Source organism: Pleuronectes platessa, chromosome 10 (assembly GCF_947347685.1).
Source record: "Pleuronectes platessa chromosome 10, fPlePla1.1, whole genome shotgun sequence".
NCBI lineage: Eukaryota > Metazoa > Chordata > Actinopteri > Pleuronectiformes > Pleuronectidae > Pleuronectes > Pleuronectes platessa.
The window spans coordinates 19,982,447-20,002,712 of NC_070635.1; the positions used below are offsets into that span (position 1 = coordinate 19,982,447).

A 20,266-nucleotide genomic window follows, 5' to 3' on the forward strand; every position below is an offset into this window, starting at 1 on the left:
CGGACTTTCTCTGGAGTTTGCCTTTCACACCTGACCAACACAGCAGGTGATTCTCTGCTCAGACGCATTCACAACAACAGATACATCTCTAGAGGGTTCAGGTGAGGGGTGGAGCTGCAGATAGAGGGAGGATGTAACATACTAATCCTGCTGCAGAGATCACGTGATTTTGTTTTCGAGCGTATCCACACCAACGTTGGCTCTTATCACAAAAAGCTTTCTTGACAGCTTTGTCTGTGTCTTCTATGTGTGCGGCTCTGCTTCTTCAGCCGGTGTTAGAAATGCCATCACAGAACCACTTGCCTGCAGTGAATCCTGCAGAGGGGTCTCCTGCTGGGCTCTCACATCGGCTCCTCCGGACTTCCTGCAGTCTTTATAATTAAGGAGCTGCTATACAGTTGTAGGAATTCTTGTTCCATACATTTTCACTACTTTTAAGTATTTTGCATTTCTGTATTTGGAGTGTGTTTCCGTAAATGTTTGTGTCCCTTCTTTGTCCTTAGGGGCCACCGTACGCACCAGAGAGGGTAAACAGATAGGCTTTCTAATTAAGATGGCTTTGCAAGGATGCACCCTGGAAATGATCCACACACTGATAACATGGCCATACTCTGCAGCTCCTGACAAGCAGTTGGGGGTTAATGGCCTTGCTCAAGGGCACCTCAACGGCAGAGGAAAGTTATCAGCTTAAGAGATCATTATCATCAGATGAAGGGATTAATGTAGAGTTATCTCTTGGCTTTGTTGAGTCACTTAATTACAGCAAATTAACACAGTCCCCAGTAATTTGATGTGTCAGTGAGGGGGTGGGAAATAATTGATTTTTAATATACTTTCAAAAATATGTATTAGGGGGTTTGAGATTATCATTTCCATATAATCCATGTGGTTCCTCATCTATGATCCTGCACATCCCACGCTCACCTTCACATGTCAGACTACAGAAACCCTGCATCAGTGTTATTAGGATAAAAAATATCCTTGATGCATTATGTTGCGCATTCATAATTTGACACGTGGTGCAGCCTGACCCACTGGGAACCCGTTGGATCAACACAAGGACATAAACAATCAAGCGAATTCTTCAAGGTGCTTTGTTAAAGCATCTGTAGAGCGAAGCGAGAGGCCGATCGATTGCTCAGATGTGTTGATTTAGATGAGAGGGGAGACGGCCAATCGGAGATGGGCGTCAGCGGGGCAAAAAAAGTCAATGGCAATTTTTCTTCCCACGCAACATCGACCCAAACTCACTTCTTACGTGCTGCATGAAGCTTTTCATTCCCTACACACACTGATTCAGCCCTGAAGCCTGTGAAGATCCCTGCCCGAGTGGCCAATACATTCTCCTGTTATCACATGAAAATTGAATAATCTACAATAACAACCACCATTAGTTTCGTCCTCACGCCCAATATCTTGTATATCTCATTGATTATCGTTGGTTTATTTTACCCTGACAAACAAGCTCTTTGAAGACGTCACCAGAGGCTCTTGGAGAATGGAATATACGCATTTTCCCCCAATGTCTGGTTTTGATAGGATGAACAATTAATTACTCTATATTGAAAGATATTAATAGATATTCAACAATTAAAATAATGGTTTCTATCTACTCTTTGGGAGGTTTGTTTTTTTCTCTCCAAAGTTACTAAGTTTTGGCTTATGGTTGTTACTATTGGGTTTCTCTATGATACTGTAAGATCTTAATCTTAAGAGTTAATAGGACTCGATGCAGTGAAAATAAAACTGACGACTTGAATTGTTTCAGCTCCCCCCCCCCCCCTTTTTTTCCCCCCCTCACTATTGTTGTGTGTTGAGGACAGAGGATGTCGCAACTTGTTAAGCCCTCTTACACAAACAGTGACTTGTGGATATGGCCTGTACATATCAAATGTGATGGATTATTATCAGACATATATTCAGAATCAACATACATGTCTTACAATATGCAACGTGTCCCATGTAAAACAAGGCTTCATCAAAACAACCAAATATAACAAATTCATCAAATGAAGAATAACTGTCACCTGCTTGGTTTCACCTTCTTTACAAATGGACATATAAGCTGATGTATTGATGGATGCTTTTTAATTTTTTTATTTGTACTAATAAGTGCAGGAATATTCCAAGATCAATCACAATCTAAACATGACAGTGGAATGCAACGTTAAACATGATGTCTATGACTATTTAAACTTATATGTGCTGATATCTGAGATACATCAATTTGTGTGTCGGGGGAATAAGTAATAAAAAATCCATTATGAACCACTGCTGCAGAGTTGACTTCTACACTGTAAAATTCTTGAGTCACCAAATGTAAGATATTTTCACCAACAAAATAAGGTTTTTAAATGCTACTGTGGGATACATGATTAAATTAATCAAATAACAGTTATAATGGTATATTTTCATTTATACAGAAAATACAGAAAATCTAAAAACTGTTTGCAACAAATATTTATGTCTAATAAACTGATCGGTCAATCAACCACATTCAATAACTGCATTTCTTACATGTGGTAACCAATGGATGAATACAATTTTCCTCCTGATAATTTTGAATTTGTGTTGAGTTACAGCTACATATGTAAGATCTTACACATCTGGAACTGAACAGAATGAAGATGACGATGAAGATGATGAATAATGATGATATTTATTTGAAACTGTGGTCTGATGTTAGAAAATTTAAACCACAAGTTCAACAGTGAATGTGTATGTTATGTTCTTTACAAGTGTTTATCAAGTTTTTAGCAACATGAATGTGCCAGTCCCATAAAGGGAGAGGTACGTTCTGTGAAAGGAAACACGGACAGACCATGTGAGCTCTCCATGTCTGTGGAGCTCAGCGAGCAGAGGATGAAGCAACAGTGTGCTCTGCTGCAGCTGCTGCAGCTGGAGGCAGCTCCTCCACCAACATTCCGCACAAAGAGGCTGGGAAATGGGTTCATGGAAGGAAAGGGGGGTGGGGGGGGAAGACGCCCCGTTACTCACCAATGCTCCTGAAACTCTCGGACAAAGTTCTCCTCAACTTTTTCATTTTGCCGATTTTCTCCGCGGGCTTGGAGGCGGGCATCATGTCGCACATTTTTCTGTCTTCTTCTTCCACGGACTTTTGGCGGAGGGCTGGCGGAGGACTGGACGTGGTTTTGCAGCGGGGAAGCAGGACCGCTCTTCGGTCAGCGCTGCGGGGCTTCTCCAGCCCAGCTGCTGCAGCGGCGGAACACAGGAAACGGAGGCGCAGCTCCTCGCACTCCTCTCATCAACTAGTCAGGGCAACTGTCCTCTGGAGATTATCTCAAGGAGGCAACTACATTTCCAAAGAGACGATAAAAGTCCGCGCTGAAGCAGGAGCTTCCACAGGGAGACCGTGCGTAATTGTCTGCTGCGCCTTTCTGCTGCGTCTTTCTGCTGCGTCTTTTGGATTCTGGGGCTCAGATCCTGAAGATGAGATCTCGCTCTGACTTCTTTCCTTCCTCAGGGTCTCAGTCGTTCCCTGCTCCACCGCAGCCGAGATGTCATTTTTGGGATTTCTCTCTCCGGTTTCGACCCCTCCAGACCCCGCCCTGGCTGCGGATTGGAGGAGTCCCGGGGTGAACCGTGTTCCTATTCGCTGCGGTGGCTGGCTGTCAGGGACGCAGCGCCGCCCCCACACGAGGAGGAGGAATATGTTCGCGAGCAGCCAGGTTGGTGCGTGCGCTCCTGCTGGAAACTGCTGCCCCCTGCAAGACCCAGGGCGAGGTATTCCCCAAACATCAGCTCCATCCGCGTTCTCCTCACTTCAGCTCCGAATCTACACCAGCGGCTCTTTACACTGACAAATGTCTAGCAATTGCCATTTGTATATACACGAACAATAAATAATCGAGGCAACACAGATGTACACAAACAGACTGGGTTTTCCGGCCCCCTGTCCTCCTTGTGCATTCGGTGGAAATATTTAGGTTTTAAGGCAAGAAAACAACTCAACACATGAAATCATCATAATGATACATCAGCATAATTTTTAATAGATCTCTTCCAACAACAGCCAGTGGACAGAGACATGATGTGTTCAGGTTGTCGGTCTATCGATCGGTCCAGGTCTTGTGAGCGCGATGTTAATTTGGTAGTCAGAGGTCAAGATCACAGTTTATCTGAACATTTTTCTTCAATGTGATATCCTAAGATCAGCGTGAGAGAATTTCGAGAATTTCGAGATAACTAGTAAACATCCACTCAGGGATGACCTAATCAGGATTTGATGGTCAAAGGTCAAGGTCACTGTTACATCTTCAATCATCATTATCCAGGGAATTCTTTCTAATTTGCACGCATGTGGCACAAATTTGGACTCACGGATTAATAGATTAGATTTGTGGAGGTCAAAGGTCAAAATGACCTTGTCTGAATCTGGAAAAATAAATGATGTAGACAGACACTTCACGAGGCAACAACCAAACTGCAGTATTTCTAATTAGCTAGATTATCTACACTTTTTTTCTCTCTCTGAAACAACATATATTTTCTCAACCTTCCTTCTGCCCAAAACTCTCCTGACAATATCCATCTGCCGGTTCAGCAGCGACAGTATAATATTTAGTCAGTTAATTTGCAGTGTATAGTCAGGATTAAAAAGGCCTGTGGGATTAAAGCTATCAAAGCTATCCAAACTCTGCATCAATAATCTAAATCCTGCAGCGTTGAGCTCGAGAGCCCTGTTCTGCTTTTGTCATGTTCCCGACTGACATCTCCCAAACTGCTAGTGTGTGTCTGTCCTTCAGTCACCACAGCAGCCACATGAGTAATTCAGAGGCACCATAACATGTCTCAGTGTTGGGATCTGGCCCTCGACTGTTACAGAGCAACACGGTCTGAAAATATCTCTGGAATGCAAAGGGCTGAAATGTTTTCATACTGCTCCCTAATTGGTTTGACCAAACCCTGCAGATAATGGAGACAAATGTGCAGCTCCATTAGTTTAGAATCTGCTCCTTCATTACAGTGTGGCGCACACATTTTAAACAAATTGAACAGTTTACTTTAACAAGAGAAAGTAGCCTATAGTGCGGAATGTATTCAAAAAATATATTGTCCAGTGTGTTAAAAAAGTCAGACTTGTGGGGTTTATGTTCAAATGCTGAGAAGAATCAAGCATTTCCTTCAACGTGTCTGTGGTGGTGGGGCCAGATGGCAGCAAGGTAACTGTATTTCTCAGCCTGTGAATCCTGTCAGGCAGCGTGAGCAGAGAAAGCTCCTCTAGTGCAGTAACTACCCCCTGGAGGCTGTTTGAAGACGCACTGTAAAACAGAGCCATGAGAAGAGCACCTTCCCTCGTTACATACGTCATGTGTGACTGAACCGTTTGACCAGATAAGTGTTTGGATGGACTTTGTTAATCCCAGCGATTATTTGTGAGATCACTTCACTGAGGAGAGATCAATACGTGTGTATAAGAACGTGTATTCATCTCCACAACAGGGGAACATTTTAGCGCTGAGACCCCGTCGGTGTGATGCATCTTGGCATCAGGCCAGTGAGGACTGGAGAAAGGTAGAAGCCCCCAGAGTGGAAACACTGGTGGTATTGGCAGCAGATGGAAGGCGGAAATTTCCATTGGAAACAGTTGGATCGACCTGCAGGATCAGGTGGGGGTGGGGAGGTGGGGGGGTTGAAGAAAAAATAATGATAGGAACCAATCAGGCTTCAGTGACTGAGGCGAGGGATGAACATTCAGACATCATACAACAGAATGAAAGAGATATAAAAAAGATATTTTTTAATGAATTTCAACCAAACGCACTATAACCAATGAGTCTAATGCGACTGTTAAAGCCCTTCTGTGTGAGCCTTATGTTCTGGTTGAGGTCAGTGTTGGGGTTAGTGTTACTTGAGGGTTATTTCAGGCCTTCTCCTAATTTTATGTTTACAAATACCGAAATGGTTCAACAAAACTTGTTAGAAAAACTACCTTCTCCTCAGCTATAGAATTATTTTCATTCTGAATCCTCAAAATCTCTACAATCACAATCTAGTGTAGAAATTTCCTTCTGAAATGTAGTGAGGGTGTAAAGCTGCAAAAAAAGGAAACACTCAACTCATTAAGTGCACTAAAGTAGAGCACACAAGTAAATACACTTAGTTACATTCCACCCTGTAATGTACAGTATATTACAGGAATTCATCACTGCACCAAATATTTATTTTTAGTCAACAGATAATGAACATGAAAAAGTCAATAAATGCACATTAAAGCATTAAATCAGCCCAAATTATTGATTTATAGAAAGGTGAAGTTCTCCCTGTAATTAGCTCCATTTCTTTCCTCCCTGAAGAACAACTGTTTAAGAAGTGATATTGATTAAAAAGCTGTAGATGTAGATTTATACCCGTCTTGGCCCAGCTACCAACACTTAAAGTTTCATAAAAGCAGCCTTGAGATGCTGTTGCCTCGTCACTGAGACAGGTGAGACGTCAGAAGGTCCATGGGACCGAGGGGAGAAGCTGATAAACTGTGCTGCACTGAGTGTCCTCTGCTGTGCCCTGTGGATGCTGCTGTCATTCTGAGTTTATGGCCGTGTGCACTTCCACCACTGGAGGCCACGGCAGCAGTAGACGCTCAGTGTGTCTGCACTGAAACCTCAGACCATCGTAAAACTCCGGTTCTCATCTATAAATGAACAAAGCCTATTCTTAAAAGAGCTGAATTTTATTCATGTGTCACAACACACCTATGGTGCAATCATTATTGTGTATTTCATAAATCAACATTGCATATATAAAACTAAAAGGCTCATATAAAACCACATTAACACGTGGGACAAAATTTCAAAACACAGAAAGAAATTTGCAGGTCTAAAAACAAGCTTCAACATCCGCACGACACAAACACAATCCTCAATGAGAATCAAAATAAAATCTAGAATCTCCTTTCATCAGGTTTCTTATTTTAAATGGTGATTTTTATCTGAACTGAATCATTCTGGACGGCACTAAGCAGTATTTGTCTTATGTGTGTGGTTTTTGTGAGAAAAGAGAATCACTCCAAGATATAAACGAAGACGGACTCCGAACGCTTCCTGTGGAACTCCACCAGGACAGCTGCTCTACTCGTTCTCGAACTTGCTGTACGGGTGGTCCGAGTCGCTCAGGAGACCTGCGGAGGACACGGGAGGAAGAGAGAGAGGAGACAAAACGAAAACACAGAAAACGCATCAGTGAACATGATGTGCTCGGCTCTTCTGCTTAGCTTCGCTACTTTTTCCATGTGTCTGAGAAAACATTGTTCTAATATAGTAATACATTCGTAAACTGTCACAACTACATTGTTTATCCAATTCACTCTTTTTCTACAGTTTGTCAGAGATATATTTAGCTGAATGATTTCACAGTGATTTAACATTGCACTTCAGTAAAGTTGAAGGACTTGTGAGACACGCTCTTTAAATATAATTAAAAACACCAGCAGTAACTGTGATATTCCAACTTTCACATTATGCAGCTCAGCTACATATTTCATTACACCCTTGCTCATATTTATCTAACGCCTCGGCTCAGCATTAATTCATGCCCCCTTCTAAAAATCTGAACTCTAAAGCCCGTGCTGGGATCAAGCTGATGAAATCCCAAGGGGATCTTTGCCATGACCTGCAGTGTTTCAGTCTGAATAGATCTCTCCATTAAACTGTGTAAAAATGAGGAAGTACAACGTGGGAACAATGAATCTTTCTCCCTCATGTTAATGTGGAAAAACAGCTGCTGATATTGATGATACAGTAAAGAGACATCTGTTATTGATAACATTCCAATACATGAATGTGTTGCTTCACTGAGTGTTGGAAATATCTGTCAGTGTTTGATGGATGTTTTTTTTTTTTTTGTGCTTTGAGCTACAGCACATAAACAACATATTCATGTGAAAGAGAAACTCAGTTGAACGTGTCCTCGCTGTGGCTTTGCATGTTGTTACGATCCATGTCAGTAACGGTGTGGGGCGATACAAAAGTAAACTGGAACCCAGCAAAGCAGAAACACTGCTGTAAAAACAACTGTTGGGTTGAATGACTTAACAAAGACAGCTGAGGGAAGCTGAGGAGGAGCTGACTGCAGATGTCAGTGGACGCTGCTATACGAAGAATTAAGAGCTGTTTAATATCTCATTTCCTTTTTTATATTCATCCCTGTGATGTGCTTAGACAAGCTGCATATAGAGTGGAAGCACCGCAGCGCAAGCAACAGGGACCCCGCTAACAGGTCGCCCACTAATTTGGGAGGTCGACCATTCCATCCCCTGCTCCTCTAATCCTGTGTCAAATGTCCTTTGACAGCAGGTGGTGTATTGTAATCAGTGCTGTCTGTCTGTCACAGCGAATTTTAATCCAACTTGGCAAATTGATTGAGGGCAGGGTCGGGACCTGCACTATTGATTCCTACACAGGTCAAGGTCACAGGAGGGGATCAAAGTACCAGCCTAATGCTAATGCCTAAGAAATACATGTTATTTTACTGCAATGAAATAAATAGCTACAGCAAACAGATAAAATCTATATATACTGCTCATCAGATCTTATATTCTCATTTCACAGTGACATTATCATTTATTAAAATCGATGCTTATGATTTTCAAGCTATAATAAGTTGATAATTTTGTCCAATTCACCTGTGTTTAACAGTTACAACTTTGAATATAAAAAATGTAGCACACATTTAAAATGGCAGTCCGTATGCAGCTTGAGAATCTCTAGTGTTATTTTGTTTGTTTGTTCTTGTTTTCAAGTGACAGTAACAATCACAGGTTAGTGTTTAATAAACTGCTGGAGACTTTTTACCCATGTATCTGTTTGACTGAGAGTTATTGATCACTGAGATAGAAATGATATGGCATGGAGTTGTCTCAATTTCATAACATCAATAAAGCAGCTACTGATGCAGTAAACTACCTTTAGTCGAGTTGGTGTAGCTCAGCATGTTTCATTTATCATGGGTGCGCTGAAGCTTCATGTAAAGAATCTGATATCTCATCTCACTTCACTTTCCTACAGGCTCAGAGCTGTTCTCATGTATGCAGTAGTACATCCCAATACCTGTAAACTGATGAGTCAAATATCAGGTGGGAAATTTACATCAATCTTTTAATTTCTCTCCCTTTCTCTAGAGTTGGCACAGCTGGTCACATTGGAACTTTATTTTGAATCCTCTGTGTCAAACTTTTACCAAGCTGTATTTCTGCAGAAGGTTCACATTAGCTTTCAGTCTGCGGGATCAAGATAAGCATTGATTTACTCCTGTAGAATTGTCTTATACAAGCTGATATTCCGCTGGGTGTAAAAATGCCTGCAACTGTAATTCTTATTCCCTTGCTGGGATCATTTTGACATAAAACTATTTTTCATTAAGCTGAATAACCTTGTAGTCATGCATTAAGGAATCTTCAGCCACCTTCAGCGATGCTCGACCGAGAGCTGGTGCTTTAGTGAAGAACGTGTCTGAGCGTTTAGTCTCAGAGGATGTACAACTGCACCATGGACTACGTATACGAATAAGTATAAAAAGCGTACAGCCTTGTCAATCAGTGGGAAGTTATTCCACACACACAGCTGACATGAATCCCACATCAGCAGCTGAAGATAATGATTCCCTCTTCATCAAACCTGTTTGTAAATGTCAGTCCCTCCTGTTCTACTGCTCCACAGTGGGATTACAGTGATTTATTGTTTAGTCAATTTATTGATTATTATTATTCAATTGTGAAATGTAGCAGAGCAGTGCTGTTTAATGTAAAAGTGTGAGAGTTAAATGTTTTCCCCTTTTGTACTTGCAGTTAAGAGATTAAAAGTGTCATATCTTAATGGACAAGAGTCATCAGGAGATGAAGTTTACCTGACTGACCTAATTGGGACATTTCAAGAAGTGTGGTCGGGAAAGTAAAAAGATGTAATATATCCTGCCCCCAGCCATGAAGACACGTACATTTGACACTAGCCTATGATAAATTATGCCTAAATTGACAATGTGCCTAAACTGAATTAAACAGACAGGAGTTCTCCTGACGTGACCTGAATCGCCACGCTCGGGGAACAGGCATTTACTCTTGAATAATGCATTTCAGGCACAGTGCATGGAAATGAAAGTCAATGCCAATTCAACATGCATCTGAGACAAAGCTGACACGAGCAGAGCAGAGGTCAGGCGGTACATCCTGCAATGTGTTCGACTTACTGATCAACTGGAGTACAGCAGGTTCATACATCGCACACAGATGTGCACTGAGTAGGTCAGACTATCATTAAAGAGTTTGAATGGAGTGTACAGGGTAATACAACGTAATCTAACCACTGGTCATACATACCATACTTCTTGCGGATCTCATCATGCCGCACCTTTTTGTCCACTTTCCTGTTAAAATAAACACAATAAAGACAAAAGGAGGATTCAACTTTGCTTATTCCACAAATAAAAAAGTAGTTTACACATGTAGTCCAGTTCATTTGGTCCAGTCTGTTAAAGGTTACCAATAAGTTATTACAAAAAACTGAAAGATGGTAACACATTCATATGAGAATTTTGGTGAAGTCATAATAGATATCAGATAAACTTCTGGTGTACATACGTTTATCGAATGCTGGAATTAGAATGAATGAGCACGGTGCAAAATATGTAAAAAGTCTACATGTTTAGATTCTATGTTCGGCAAAAAGAACTGAGTGTCTGGCAACAGCTGCTGTGGCCCCCGCAGATCTCAACATTAGTCAGTGTGAGATCACATGAAGAGATAGAAGAGCTGTGGCAAGTACCTTTTTAAACAGTTTACCTCTGGGAGCTGATGTTTTGAAGGAACAAGGTGGTGACAGCAAATGCTAATTCGAATTTGTTTTTTGTCTTGTTTACTGCACTCTATATACATCCTTACTTTGCATTTCCCAAGTGCATAAAACCTTACCACTGTCCTTGAGAATGAATGGGCAGAAGATGGATTGAATAGTACCTGAGCTTTTGAATTCAATGTAAAATGAGCGATTTTCTATTTAAAATACCTGTGGTGAATCTGTTTTGATGTTACCCTCAATATGACCCACAGCAGAGTCTGCTTTTTACAGCAACCTCATTGTGGTGTCACACAAGCATAAGTGAAGCTTTATAAACAGAGTTACTTTGAGCAAACAGTAAAATTCGAACATTTGTGAGAGGTTTTTAAATATCCACTGATCATTCTAGGTGCGTACGCTTTACATCTCACCTTCATTCGTTCAGCTCCCCTTTGCACTACAGTTACACCTGACTGTCCCATTGGAAGCACCTTGAAGTTCTCATGAAACATGTCAGATTGTGCAAATGAACGTGTTTCCTGATGAGAACACGAAGCTATGGAGGGAAACAGTGGCGAGCAGCTCAACATGGATAACCATGACGACAGCCTGCTCTCTGTTATGGAAGACTTCTTGCCGACAGATTTAACCGATGAATTGGACTGGGCGGAAGATGATGACCATGATCAAATCATCTTTGGAGAGAAGGCCATACAGGATCCGAAGACGGCAGTGCATTTTAATTGCAGGCAATATGAGTACGTCCGAATCCAATATGAGTCATCAAACATTGGAAACCATTTCTCAGAAGGAGAATACCATGTTCTTTTTTGTTTGGATATATATCTGGCAAATGTTACGTGATAAAAGCAGAAACTGAGACAAAGGATTACAATTCATCTCCTGGGGCCTTTAGAATTTTAAGGTAAACCATCTAACATTTTCTCAGATACATCGAGCAGACAGCAGATGAATTACAGCTAACAGCTAATTTAAAGATGCACACAACTGCAGTAAGCGGTGATAGTCTCACAACGGAGCCAAGAACACGACAGCTCCTGCATATTATATCTATAGCTATGCTTGCAGTAATATGATGCTCATAGTGCAGGGCCTGGACACAGCACACTTTTCACTTAATGCCTTGGTAGTGATAAATTGATGATATTTCTGCAGTTATTGCTTTTGCTTCCAAAAGATAAACAGAGAAATTCTTATTATTCATGTTGCTATAATGATTACTTGTTAAAATTTGTCGTCAAGAACAACCATCAAGGTAATTATATACTGTACTGTGACAAAGAAAACATTTAGGCTACAGTATATCACAATAATACAAAAACTTCCATTTGATATATAGCTTCATATCACACTATCAATAATGTATTGATATGCTGTATCATCCACCTCTACACGTTATTTATTGCTGTGTTATTATGATACACGACAAAATGGAGCATGAAGAATTCCAAACCACAGAGCATGGGATTATATTCTGCACAACTTTTCCTTAATAGCCAACCATTTATGAAAAAAAAAACATTCTTTTAAGATAATAGCATTAAAAACTCTCTTCATTTTTCACTCCTTGCAGACTTTAAAATAAAGAAAGGTTCTGGCAGCAAAACACAGTCTCTGAATTCCTTTAGAACCTTTTAGAATTCAGTTTATCTCTGTGGGTCTTTCACCATCGGGGCTTTTATCTGTCTTTTGCAGTGTTCTGCGATACTCTCAGACCTGGCCTCTTCTCCACACTCAGACTTTCTAACAAAGGTTTGGGAGGAGGTTTTCCACTCTGGACCTCAAGGGGAGGTCACTTCACTTCATCTGGTCACAAAGAGCGGCTGTAAATCAGTCAGTGTTTTATGGCCAGGTAGTGATCTGTGACAAATCAGGGTTTCTGAGGTCTGCCTACCATCTGTCCCCCCGCCCTGCTGCTGGCTTGTAACCTGCTAATTGACTGACATGTTCAAACTGCCTCGACATATGACAGCATTCAACAAGTGGGGAGTGAAGATTACCGAGGATAAAAGAGATAGAAGGATGAAATCTTTTTCAGCACTCATGTATTGAAATACTAACAAAGATGCTCCCTTCCAGAAGCTGTTTAAAGTTCTGCTCGGATTTCAAGGTTTCATTGATATATTCAGACCCTGTTGTGTGGCAGATACACTGCAGACACCAGGCAACAGTTGATAACTAACACAATAAAATTGGTTGAGGGCGTATTCAATATCAGAACATTCTGACCTTGTATGACCCGTGAACGTGCCTCTGTCCAATGTTTTTTTTGATTTGTAGTATTTCAGCGACGGGCAAAACTATTGCCACTGATGCAATCTCATACATTGTCAGAAGTACTCAAATTTGGTAAATTAAGGAAAAGGAATGTACTTTTTCTAATTCTTTTATCAATTCAAGTATTTCTATTTTGAAGGGCAAATACATGAAGTGGAGTTACGTGGCAAGCAAGGTTTAAGTATGTTCGGCCTTCAGAGAGTGAGAGAGAAAAAAGCAGGGTGAGAGAAAGCTAAACCAAACGATACACTTTAAGTTAGATATTATTACCTATATAATTTCCTGAGGTGTACCCTGCCTCTCGTCCAATGTCAGCTTACAGGATAAGCAGTATAAATAATGAATGAAAGGATATACCTGTAGTGATATTCACTCTGACTGCTGCTGTTCTACGTGCATACACCAGCTATGTTCCCGGGCTGCCCATCCGGCTTACTGCAGTTGTCACACACATGACCCAGGGGAAAAAGTCAGGTGGGCCTACATCAGTATGAGCATTGCAAATTGAGGTTTAAGGTTGTCCACTGAACTAGGACTGTGTGGTTTAATTTTGTGACGGGTGGTGTACGCCTTCTTTGGATTCTCTCTGTTTTTCTTTTCATTATGTTTCGCTTGTTGTGGCACACTTATAGCAATTATATCTCTAAAAGTATCAATATCATGAGGCATTAAAAATAGTAAAATGGTCAATGTTTCATTGGAATTGGTGTAGGTGATTGCCGGCTCAGACTGTCGTCCAGCCCAGGCTCAGTGCGGTGAGTTCATACTGCAGTGTCGACATGCGCTACAGTGTCTCCTATGATGGGTCTTATCTTTTCTGAATGTCCTGCTCGCAACACAAACCACGTCTATGTAGGTCAGTGCACTAACTCTGGCTTCAGAGATTTGATCTTGCTCACCGCAGGAAACCCTGACTAGACTCAAGATTCTGCACGTGAGAGAAAAGCTCATAGAGGTTGGATAATTCAGCTTGCAGGCACACAAAGGGACTGTGATATTGCCAGCACTACAAGTGATGATCATAAACCAGTTTCTGTGTTTATTTCTGCACGACTGCCTCGCTAACCAACATGTCATGTGAGGATAGATGCACTGAGATAGCAGAAACTGGATAGAAAGATGAAGATGAAACATTTATGGAAACGAGGAAGAGGAGGGTGTTCCAGGTCTACTGCAATACACTGCTGTACGATGCAGTGACCACCACTGTTTCCTTGACAGTGGATGGTGCTCAACAGGATGTAGCCAACTCTATTTATGACCACATTACCAAAGAGCAGCTGCTCAGCCTTGCTGATCCAATTGGCGTTTTGAGATGCAAGTAGAGGAACACTGAGCGCCTCCTCTGGGACATGGACTTGCTGAGGCCGCACACAAACACCAGTTGCTTGACTCCAAAATATACAATTGGGCTTTTGTTGGGCACTATGAACTATTCTGCTGCAGGAAATCACTTGCAGGCAACCCATGTGTATTAGCACAATGAGCCCGATTTTGTTAGTTATAGTCTGACATCACTTGTAACAGACATTTTAACTAATCACTAAAAACCTTAATTTGAAATTTACCAATCAACACTATTATTCTATTTTCTTTATAGAGGAAGCTGTGTATTTGGTACCATTTTTATGTCTGTCAAAAAAGATATCAACTAAATGTTGCCAAAAACACGTTGGTATCTTAAATAGTTTTCTTGGACACAGGAACTTTTTGTTCAGTTCCCCTAAATCAACCTGCAGTTTATGATAGAGTCACTGGACTGGCTCAACTCTGCACAGTTCAGCCTTATACATTTCCCTGATGTCCCTGATAGGGTTTAGTCATTTTTCCATAAGTTTGTTTTGATAGACATCAACACATCTGTTTACAATTGAGATACAGACGAACATGATGGGACCCTTACACTGTAATGAAAGCTGCTGTTATTCCTGAAAAGTTTGAAATTAAAATCTCTTTTGTCACATATAGCTGTATTCATTTGGGTTGCCATGGCCATATCATAACAAACAATAGATACTGTACATCCAGCGAACATAGATCAATATAAGCGGTAATATTCTCTAAATCCAATTTTCTTCTACCTGTGGGTTTTCCTTCCATGGTCTGCTCCCCGCTCATTCAATTAGAGTTATTACTTGCTGAGAAACACACTTTCATATTAAGCCGGTATTTAAATAAACAACTATAATCTGGGGGTGCTTCTTGAGCCCGTTTTCTCTTAAACCTGGAGAGAAGGACTTACCGTTCTTCAGCGCGTTGTTTGTTCTCCTCTCTCCTCCTGGCAAATATCTCCTCATCTCTGTCGGGCCTTAAGATATGAGAAGGCACAAACACTATCAGGATCACTGCTGTTCATAGAACCACAGAACAATCTTATCTGGATGTGACAAATTACACGCAGCCACAAACTGCAACATTTGCTTGAGGGCTTATATTTTTCAAAGGCATCATCATCCTTATTCTTAACCTGTACGTGAGCAGGGTATTGTTTTCACCCCTGTATGTATTTATGTGTGTGTTTGTGTATAGAAAATAACTAGACAACATGGAAGGACTTGAGAAAGTATCTCCGTACGATTAACTTTTGGAGCTGATTGGTGGTAACACAGGATGAGACACTCTGACACAGAAGGACTGGTGTTTGTTTGACCTATTTACCCCAATTTACCTGTTTATTAGGTACTATTTCCAATATCACTGCAATTAATCTTTATTACACTTCTCTTGTTCCGTTTGTGTGTGTTGAAGAGCTGATGATTCAACTCAAAAGTCATCTACAGTCTTCGTCAGCATAGCCGACTGGTATATCATTTCTAAAGTGTTGAAGCAGGGCTCACAAAGTTGAATAACAAGTATTGTATTAACTCACAGATGAAATTTAATAACTGTTTCACTATCTTATCAGTCAAAGTATCAAAGATATCAAAGTGAAATCAACCAGGAACAATAAGGATGACAATTATACAACGATTAAATGCATGAGTTTATTGAATGTTGAATTTCGAATAATACAGTTAATAGGATCAAAAGTTTTGGGGATTTTCTAGCCAGTCCTTAAATCATACGTAACACTCTTTAACAGCTTGGAAAGTCTTTGGTTTAATGAACAGAAATCACAGTAAAGATACGATTAACACTTGCACTGACACGCAGGAGCTGACTTGTCATTTAACCTTACCTTGACCCACGCTTCTTGCAGCAGCAGCAGCGGCAGCACCAACAGCAGAACACCATAATGCCGATCAGGATGATTCCACCGATCACAGCCAAGGTAATGATCAGGGCTTCAAAGTTGACTGAAACAAGCAAGAATGCAAGCAATAAATATTTGTACAGACAAGTATTCAATATTTTTTATTCTACTAATTATAATAACACTATGTATTCTAATAATGATAATACTACTATTTGTTCTGCTGTAATACACAGATAATACGAAATCTGACACACAAACTCAAATAACATTTTACATTGAACTTGTATGGCAATGGCGCCACCTGCTGCCTTCACTGCAACACTGCAAGTTATCGCCTGTAATCCAATTCCAAATCCAGTGAAAGCAGAAGTGGGACATGAAAAAGACTGTGTGTTGAAGCCAGAGATCCCTTGAGCATAAGCCTTATACCAGTTTTTGATGGTAATAGACTGAAGTACTCACTTTGCCAAGTCAGACTGATCTATCAGCAGTGAGGGTTACCACAGTGAGACCAAGAAGGTTAATTAGTTTACTGACTTTATAAGGCATTGTGGGTTTCCGTTACCCTAGCAACATAATCGACAGTATGTGTTCGCCGAAATTCCACCTGTCAGCACATGGATAAAGCAGAAACTCTTTTTGTGGTGATCAAAGGCACTTGGTTAATATTACAGAGAAAGAGGAAATTAAAAAGGTTGGAAACTTAGACCATTCTTACAAGTAAATTTATTAGTTATTCTTCCTGCAAAGTATATGCATTTCTCAATGTTTTCATAACTCTGTTGCACCACATTCAAGACCTTGTATCTTGAAAAACGAAACCGGACTTCAATGTCGTCCTTTGTTTGCATTAAGGGAATAAATATTCAACCAAATGTTCCCACCCTGCTGACGTTATTGTACAAGGAGGGTGTACAGTCTCTGGGTTATTAACCATAATCAGCTCAGAAGACTATAAAAACAAATAGCTTTCCATAACCAGAATCATTTGTGACTGCCATGTTTTACATGTTAAATTTACATGGAATTAAGTCCTCTACCATCTGGAGTTAATGGAACAAATCTTCCATTTTAAGGGATGATCATTATCAAACAGAATTTTGACTTATTAATACTATCTAATCAGTTTTATGAACACATATTTGACTGTGGCTGGACAATTTAGATTATGATGGACCACCACAGTCTGGGTACATAATGGGAAACAGTTTTCACAGCAGTTGCAGTTGTGTGGTGATGTTTGAATCCTCAATTATTATGCTGCTATTTGCACATGCAAACATATACAGGTTGTTATAAAGAAAAGCTGAACTTGCTGAGCAGACACACACAGAGTCCATTCAAATTAGGGTATTTTAAAACCCAGGTGGTTTTAGTTCTTTTTTGCAGAAGTGGCCACAACTTTCATATCACTGCAGCTAAAGTGGAATCAAGAGCAAAGCGAGTCTTCACAGTTTGATCTATTTATCCGTTTATATTTTCTGTCTGACTGGAGGCATATGTTTAAGAGAGGTAACAGGTTATTTAATCTTGTGCTTTTATTGGAAGTTTGAAGGAAACCCGTCTAGGCAGGAATTTTTAATAATAGCAACGACTGATGTTCAGGCCCTGGATCAGGTTTATTTTTTCATGTTGCTATTTTCTGTAAACATCCATTGAAGAGCACCAGTGTAGTTGCTCTCTACACTTGGAGATATCCTGATATGTGATCGCACAAGCTGCAACGCCCAACAAATAGGGGCAAAAGGATTACCGTGAAAACTATGAGAAGATTTAAAATGCATATTGTTTGATATTATTCCATCTGTCATTTTATCAATTATTTAAATGTGTCAAAAATTACTCTTTACTGCAGCAGACTCAAAATACCATTAACATATTTTATAACCTGGACTATATTCATCTCGAACCGTGTAGACACACGATCAAATGCTCTAAATAAGCATAAAGGTAAATATAATTATCTAGATATGTGTACGTGAGGTTTTGGTCATTTCACACAGCCCTACAATCAATATGTGGACAATCTGACTTGCGAGAACTCAGAGGACATTAGCACATTATTATATAAGTACTCATTACTAACTGTGTCGGACCACACCCATCTTTACGCTCTGCCTTGAATTTAATCTGAACAATAGACCTCTAATTTTAGTGACTGTATGTTGCTAGGCTGTGACAATATAACACTGATAGATGATCGCCAAAGGTCATACAAACACCTGCCAAAATACACAAGAACACCTGCCTTGAGTATTTCATCAAATTGCTTCCTCCTAAAAACTTTTCTAGGTTTGCTTTCCCTGTAGGTAACAGGTTTAACCACCTGTGTGACAACTGCAAGGTAAGATATAATCTGATGGATCAACTCACGCCAACACATGCCCCATCGGGCCTGGGACAGTGGGCACACGTGCGCTGGGGGCAGCAACCAGCGCACTGGGTACTCGGTGCAGTTGTTGGTGGAGAAGCACCAGAGACACTGTGAAGACAAAAAAACAACAACGTTAACCCACTGAATGACATGTGATTCTCTTGCTTTCAAACATGAGGATGTGCTGGTTTCCCTTTAGTTCCATGTGACAATAAGCAGAAAATCCTTGGTTTGGGGACTAAGTTCCTCTTTCCAGTGAATGTGATAGAGTCGCAATTACTCATCATCTTCCTTTGGGATTAACCTGCTGAATCTTCTCTTGATTTAACTGAATAGGGTGATATGATGATTATATGACTCATTGCTTGTGAAAAGAAGCACAAGCTAAATCTCTGATGAATTATCTAATAATCTAACAGTTATCAAATAAGAATTATGTGGAGCACATTGAACCTAACGAGGTCACACAGCTGTTGTTGGTTCACTGCAGCTCATTTAAACCACGAATACAAAAAAAACATGAATCCCTCCTTCTCGCGCTGCTGTTTTGACTTTTATCACCACGATGATGAATTAATTTTGTGTTTCTGCTGGTGTGGTAGGAAGTTAATGTGCAGACAAACAAGGAGCCATATAAAAAGCGACCCGAGCAAAGGTCTGCTCCTGCCCTTCTTCTACTGCCCCACCTTACGGATGAGAATCTTACCCTGGCATTAGGCACGCAGGTGTCACAGTTCTTGAAGTTAGCGCAGGCTGAAACACACGAACAGAAACTTAGAACAGAAAGTGACGCAGAACCACGACAGCCACATCCAGCTGTGGCGTACTTTTAAAAAAACAACGCTGAATAATTCACGTTAAAGTTTCTTGTCAACAAACCAAACTAGCCGAGTGTAAAATGTCGCCGCCACTTATCAAAGTATTCGTCAACTTACGAGTTGCGGGTGTCGGAGTAGGTTGGTAGCATTCCCCCAGGCTAACGATGCTAACGCACAGCACAGCGAAAGCAGCGCACAGCGAGGGGCTCAGTGATCGTCTGTCGGAGGAGAAAGACATCGTGAAGCGCACAGAAGTGCAGCTGAGGAGCTGGACTCGGCAGCTGAGGAGCTGGACTCGGGCACAGACACACAGAACCTGTTCTCGGAGAGGAAACGCAGCGACACTTCGTTGTTACTGTTTTGATCCAGGGCTGTCACTTCCTGGGTGTCTGGGGTTAGCGCGTTAGCTCAAGCCTCGACACCCCGGACGGGAGGAGTTAATCTGTCTAAACACAAACACAGACTGCCGCCCTCGCGGTACTCGTTTTCCTTTTCGGTTTACTCATTTAGCAGCCTGTTTTTGATTCATTTTTTTTGGAACGAGATGCTATTTCCCCAATTTATTGTTTTAGTCATAAAAACATGTCAAAACATACATACAAATTATGTAAATAATATGTATATCTAACTGGAATATGTGCACTTTTAGTTTAATTTATTTATCAATCAGTAAAGTCAAAATTATAGTTTCATTTTATAGGGGAAATAAGATTAGTCTGTTTCCTCCATTGAACTCTGGAGTATCTTGTTAAGTTATATTTAACAAGTACTTGTAACTTAGCTATGCTATAGA

At 40.7% G+C, this 20,266-nt stretch overlaps 2 protein-coding genes across 2 annotated transcripts in view; both read right to left on the minus strand.

Moving 5' to 3' along the window:
- Positions 1 to 3,544, minus strand: part of cdk14 (cyclin-dependent kinase 14) — a 155,248-nt gene extending 151,704 nt beyond the window's left edge. Inside the window, exon 1 of the mRNA XM_053432855.1 lies at positions 2,998 to 3,544. Within this exon, the coding sequence (XP_053288830.1) occupies positions 2,998 to 3,091 (94 nt within the window). The 5' untranslated portion in view covers positions 3,092 to 3,544. The remainder of the gene's footprint in view (positions 1 to 2,997) is intronic.
- Positions 3,545 to 6,672: 3,128 nt separating this feature from the next.
- On the minus strand, positions 6,673 to 19,906 carry LOC128449355 (pituitary tumor-transforming gene 1 protein-interacting protein). Its single transcript, XM_053432469.1, has 7 exons — positions 19,591 to 19,906; positions 19,362 to 19,408; positions 18,655 to 18,763; positions 16,264 to 16,381; positions 15,328 to 15,393; positions 10,331 to 10,377; positions 6,673 to 7,138 (listed from the first exon to the last, which is right to left on the minus strand). The coding sequence occupies exons 1-7, from the start codon at positions 19,709 to 19,711 to the stop codon at positions 7,089 to 7,091; spliced, it is 558 nt and encodes a 185-aa protein (XP_053288444.1). The 5' UTR covers positions 19,712 to 19,906; the 3' UTR covers positions 6,673 to 7,088.
- Between the last annotated feature and the right edge of the window lie 360 nt (positions 19,907 to 20,266).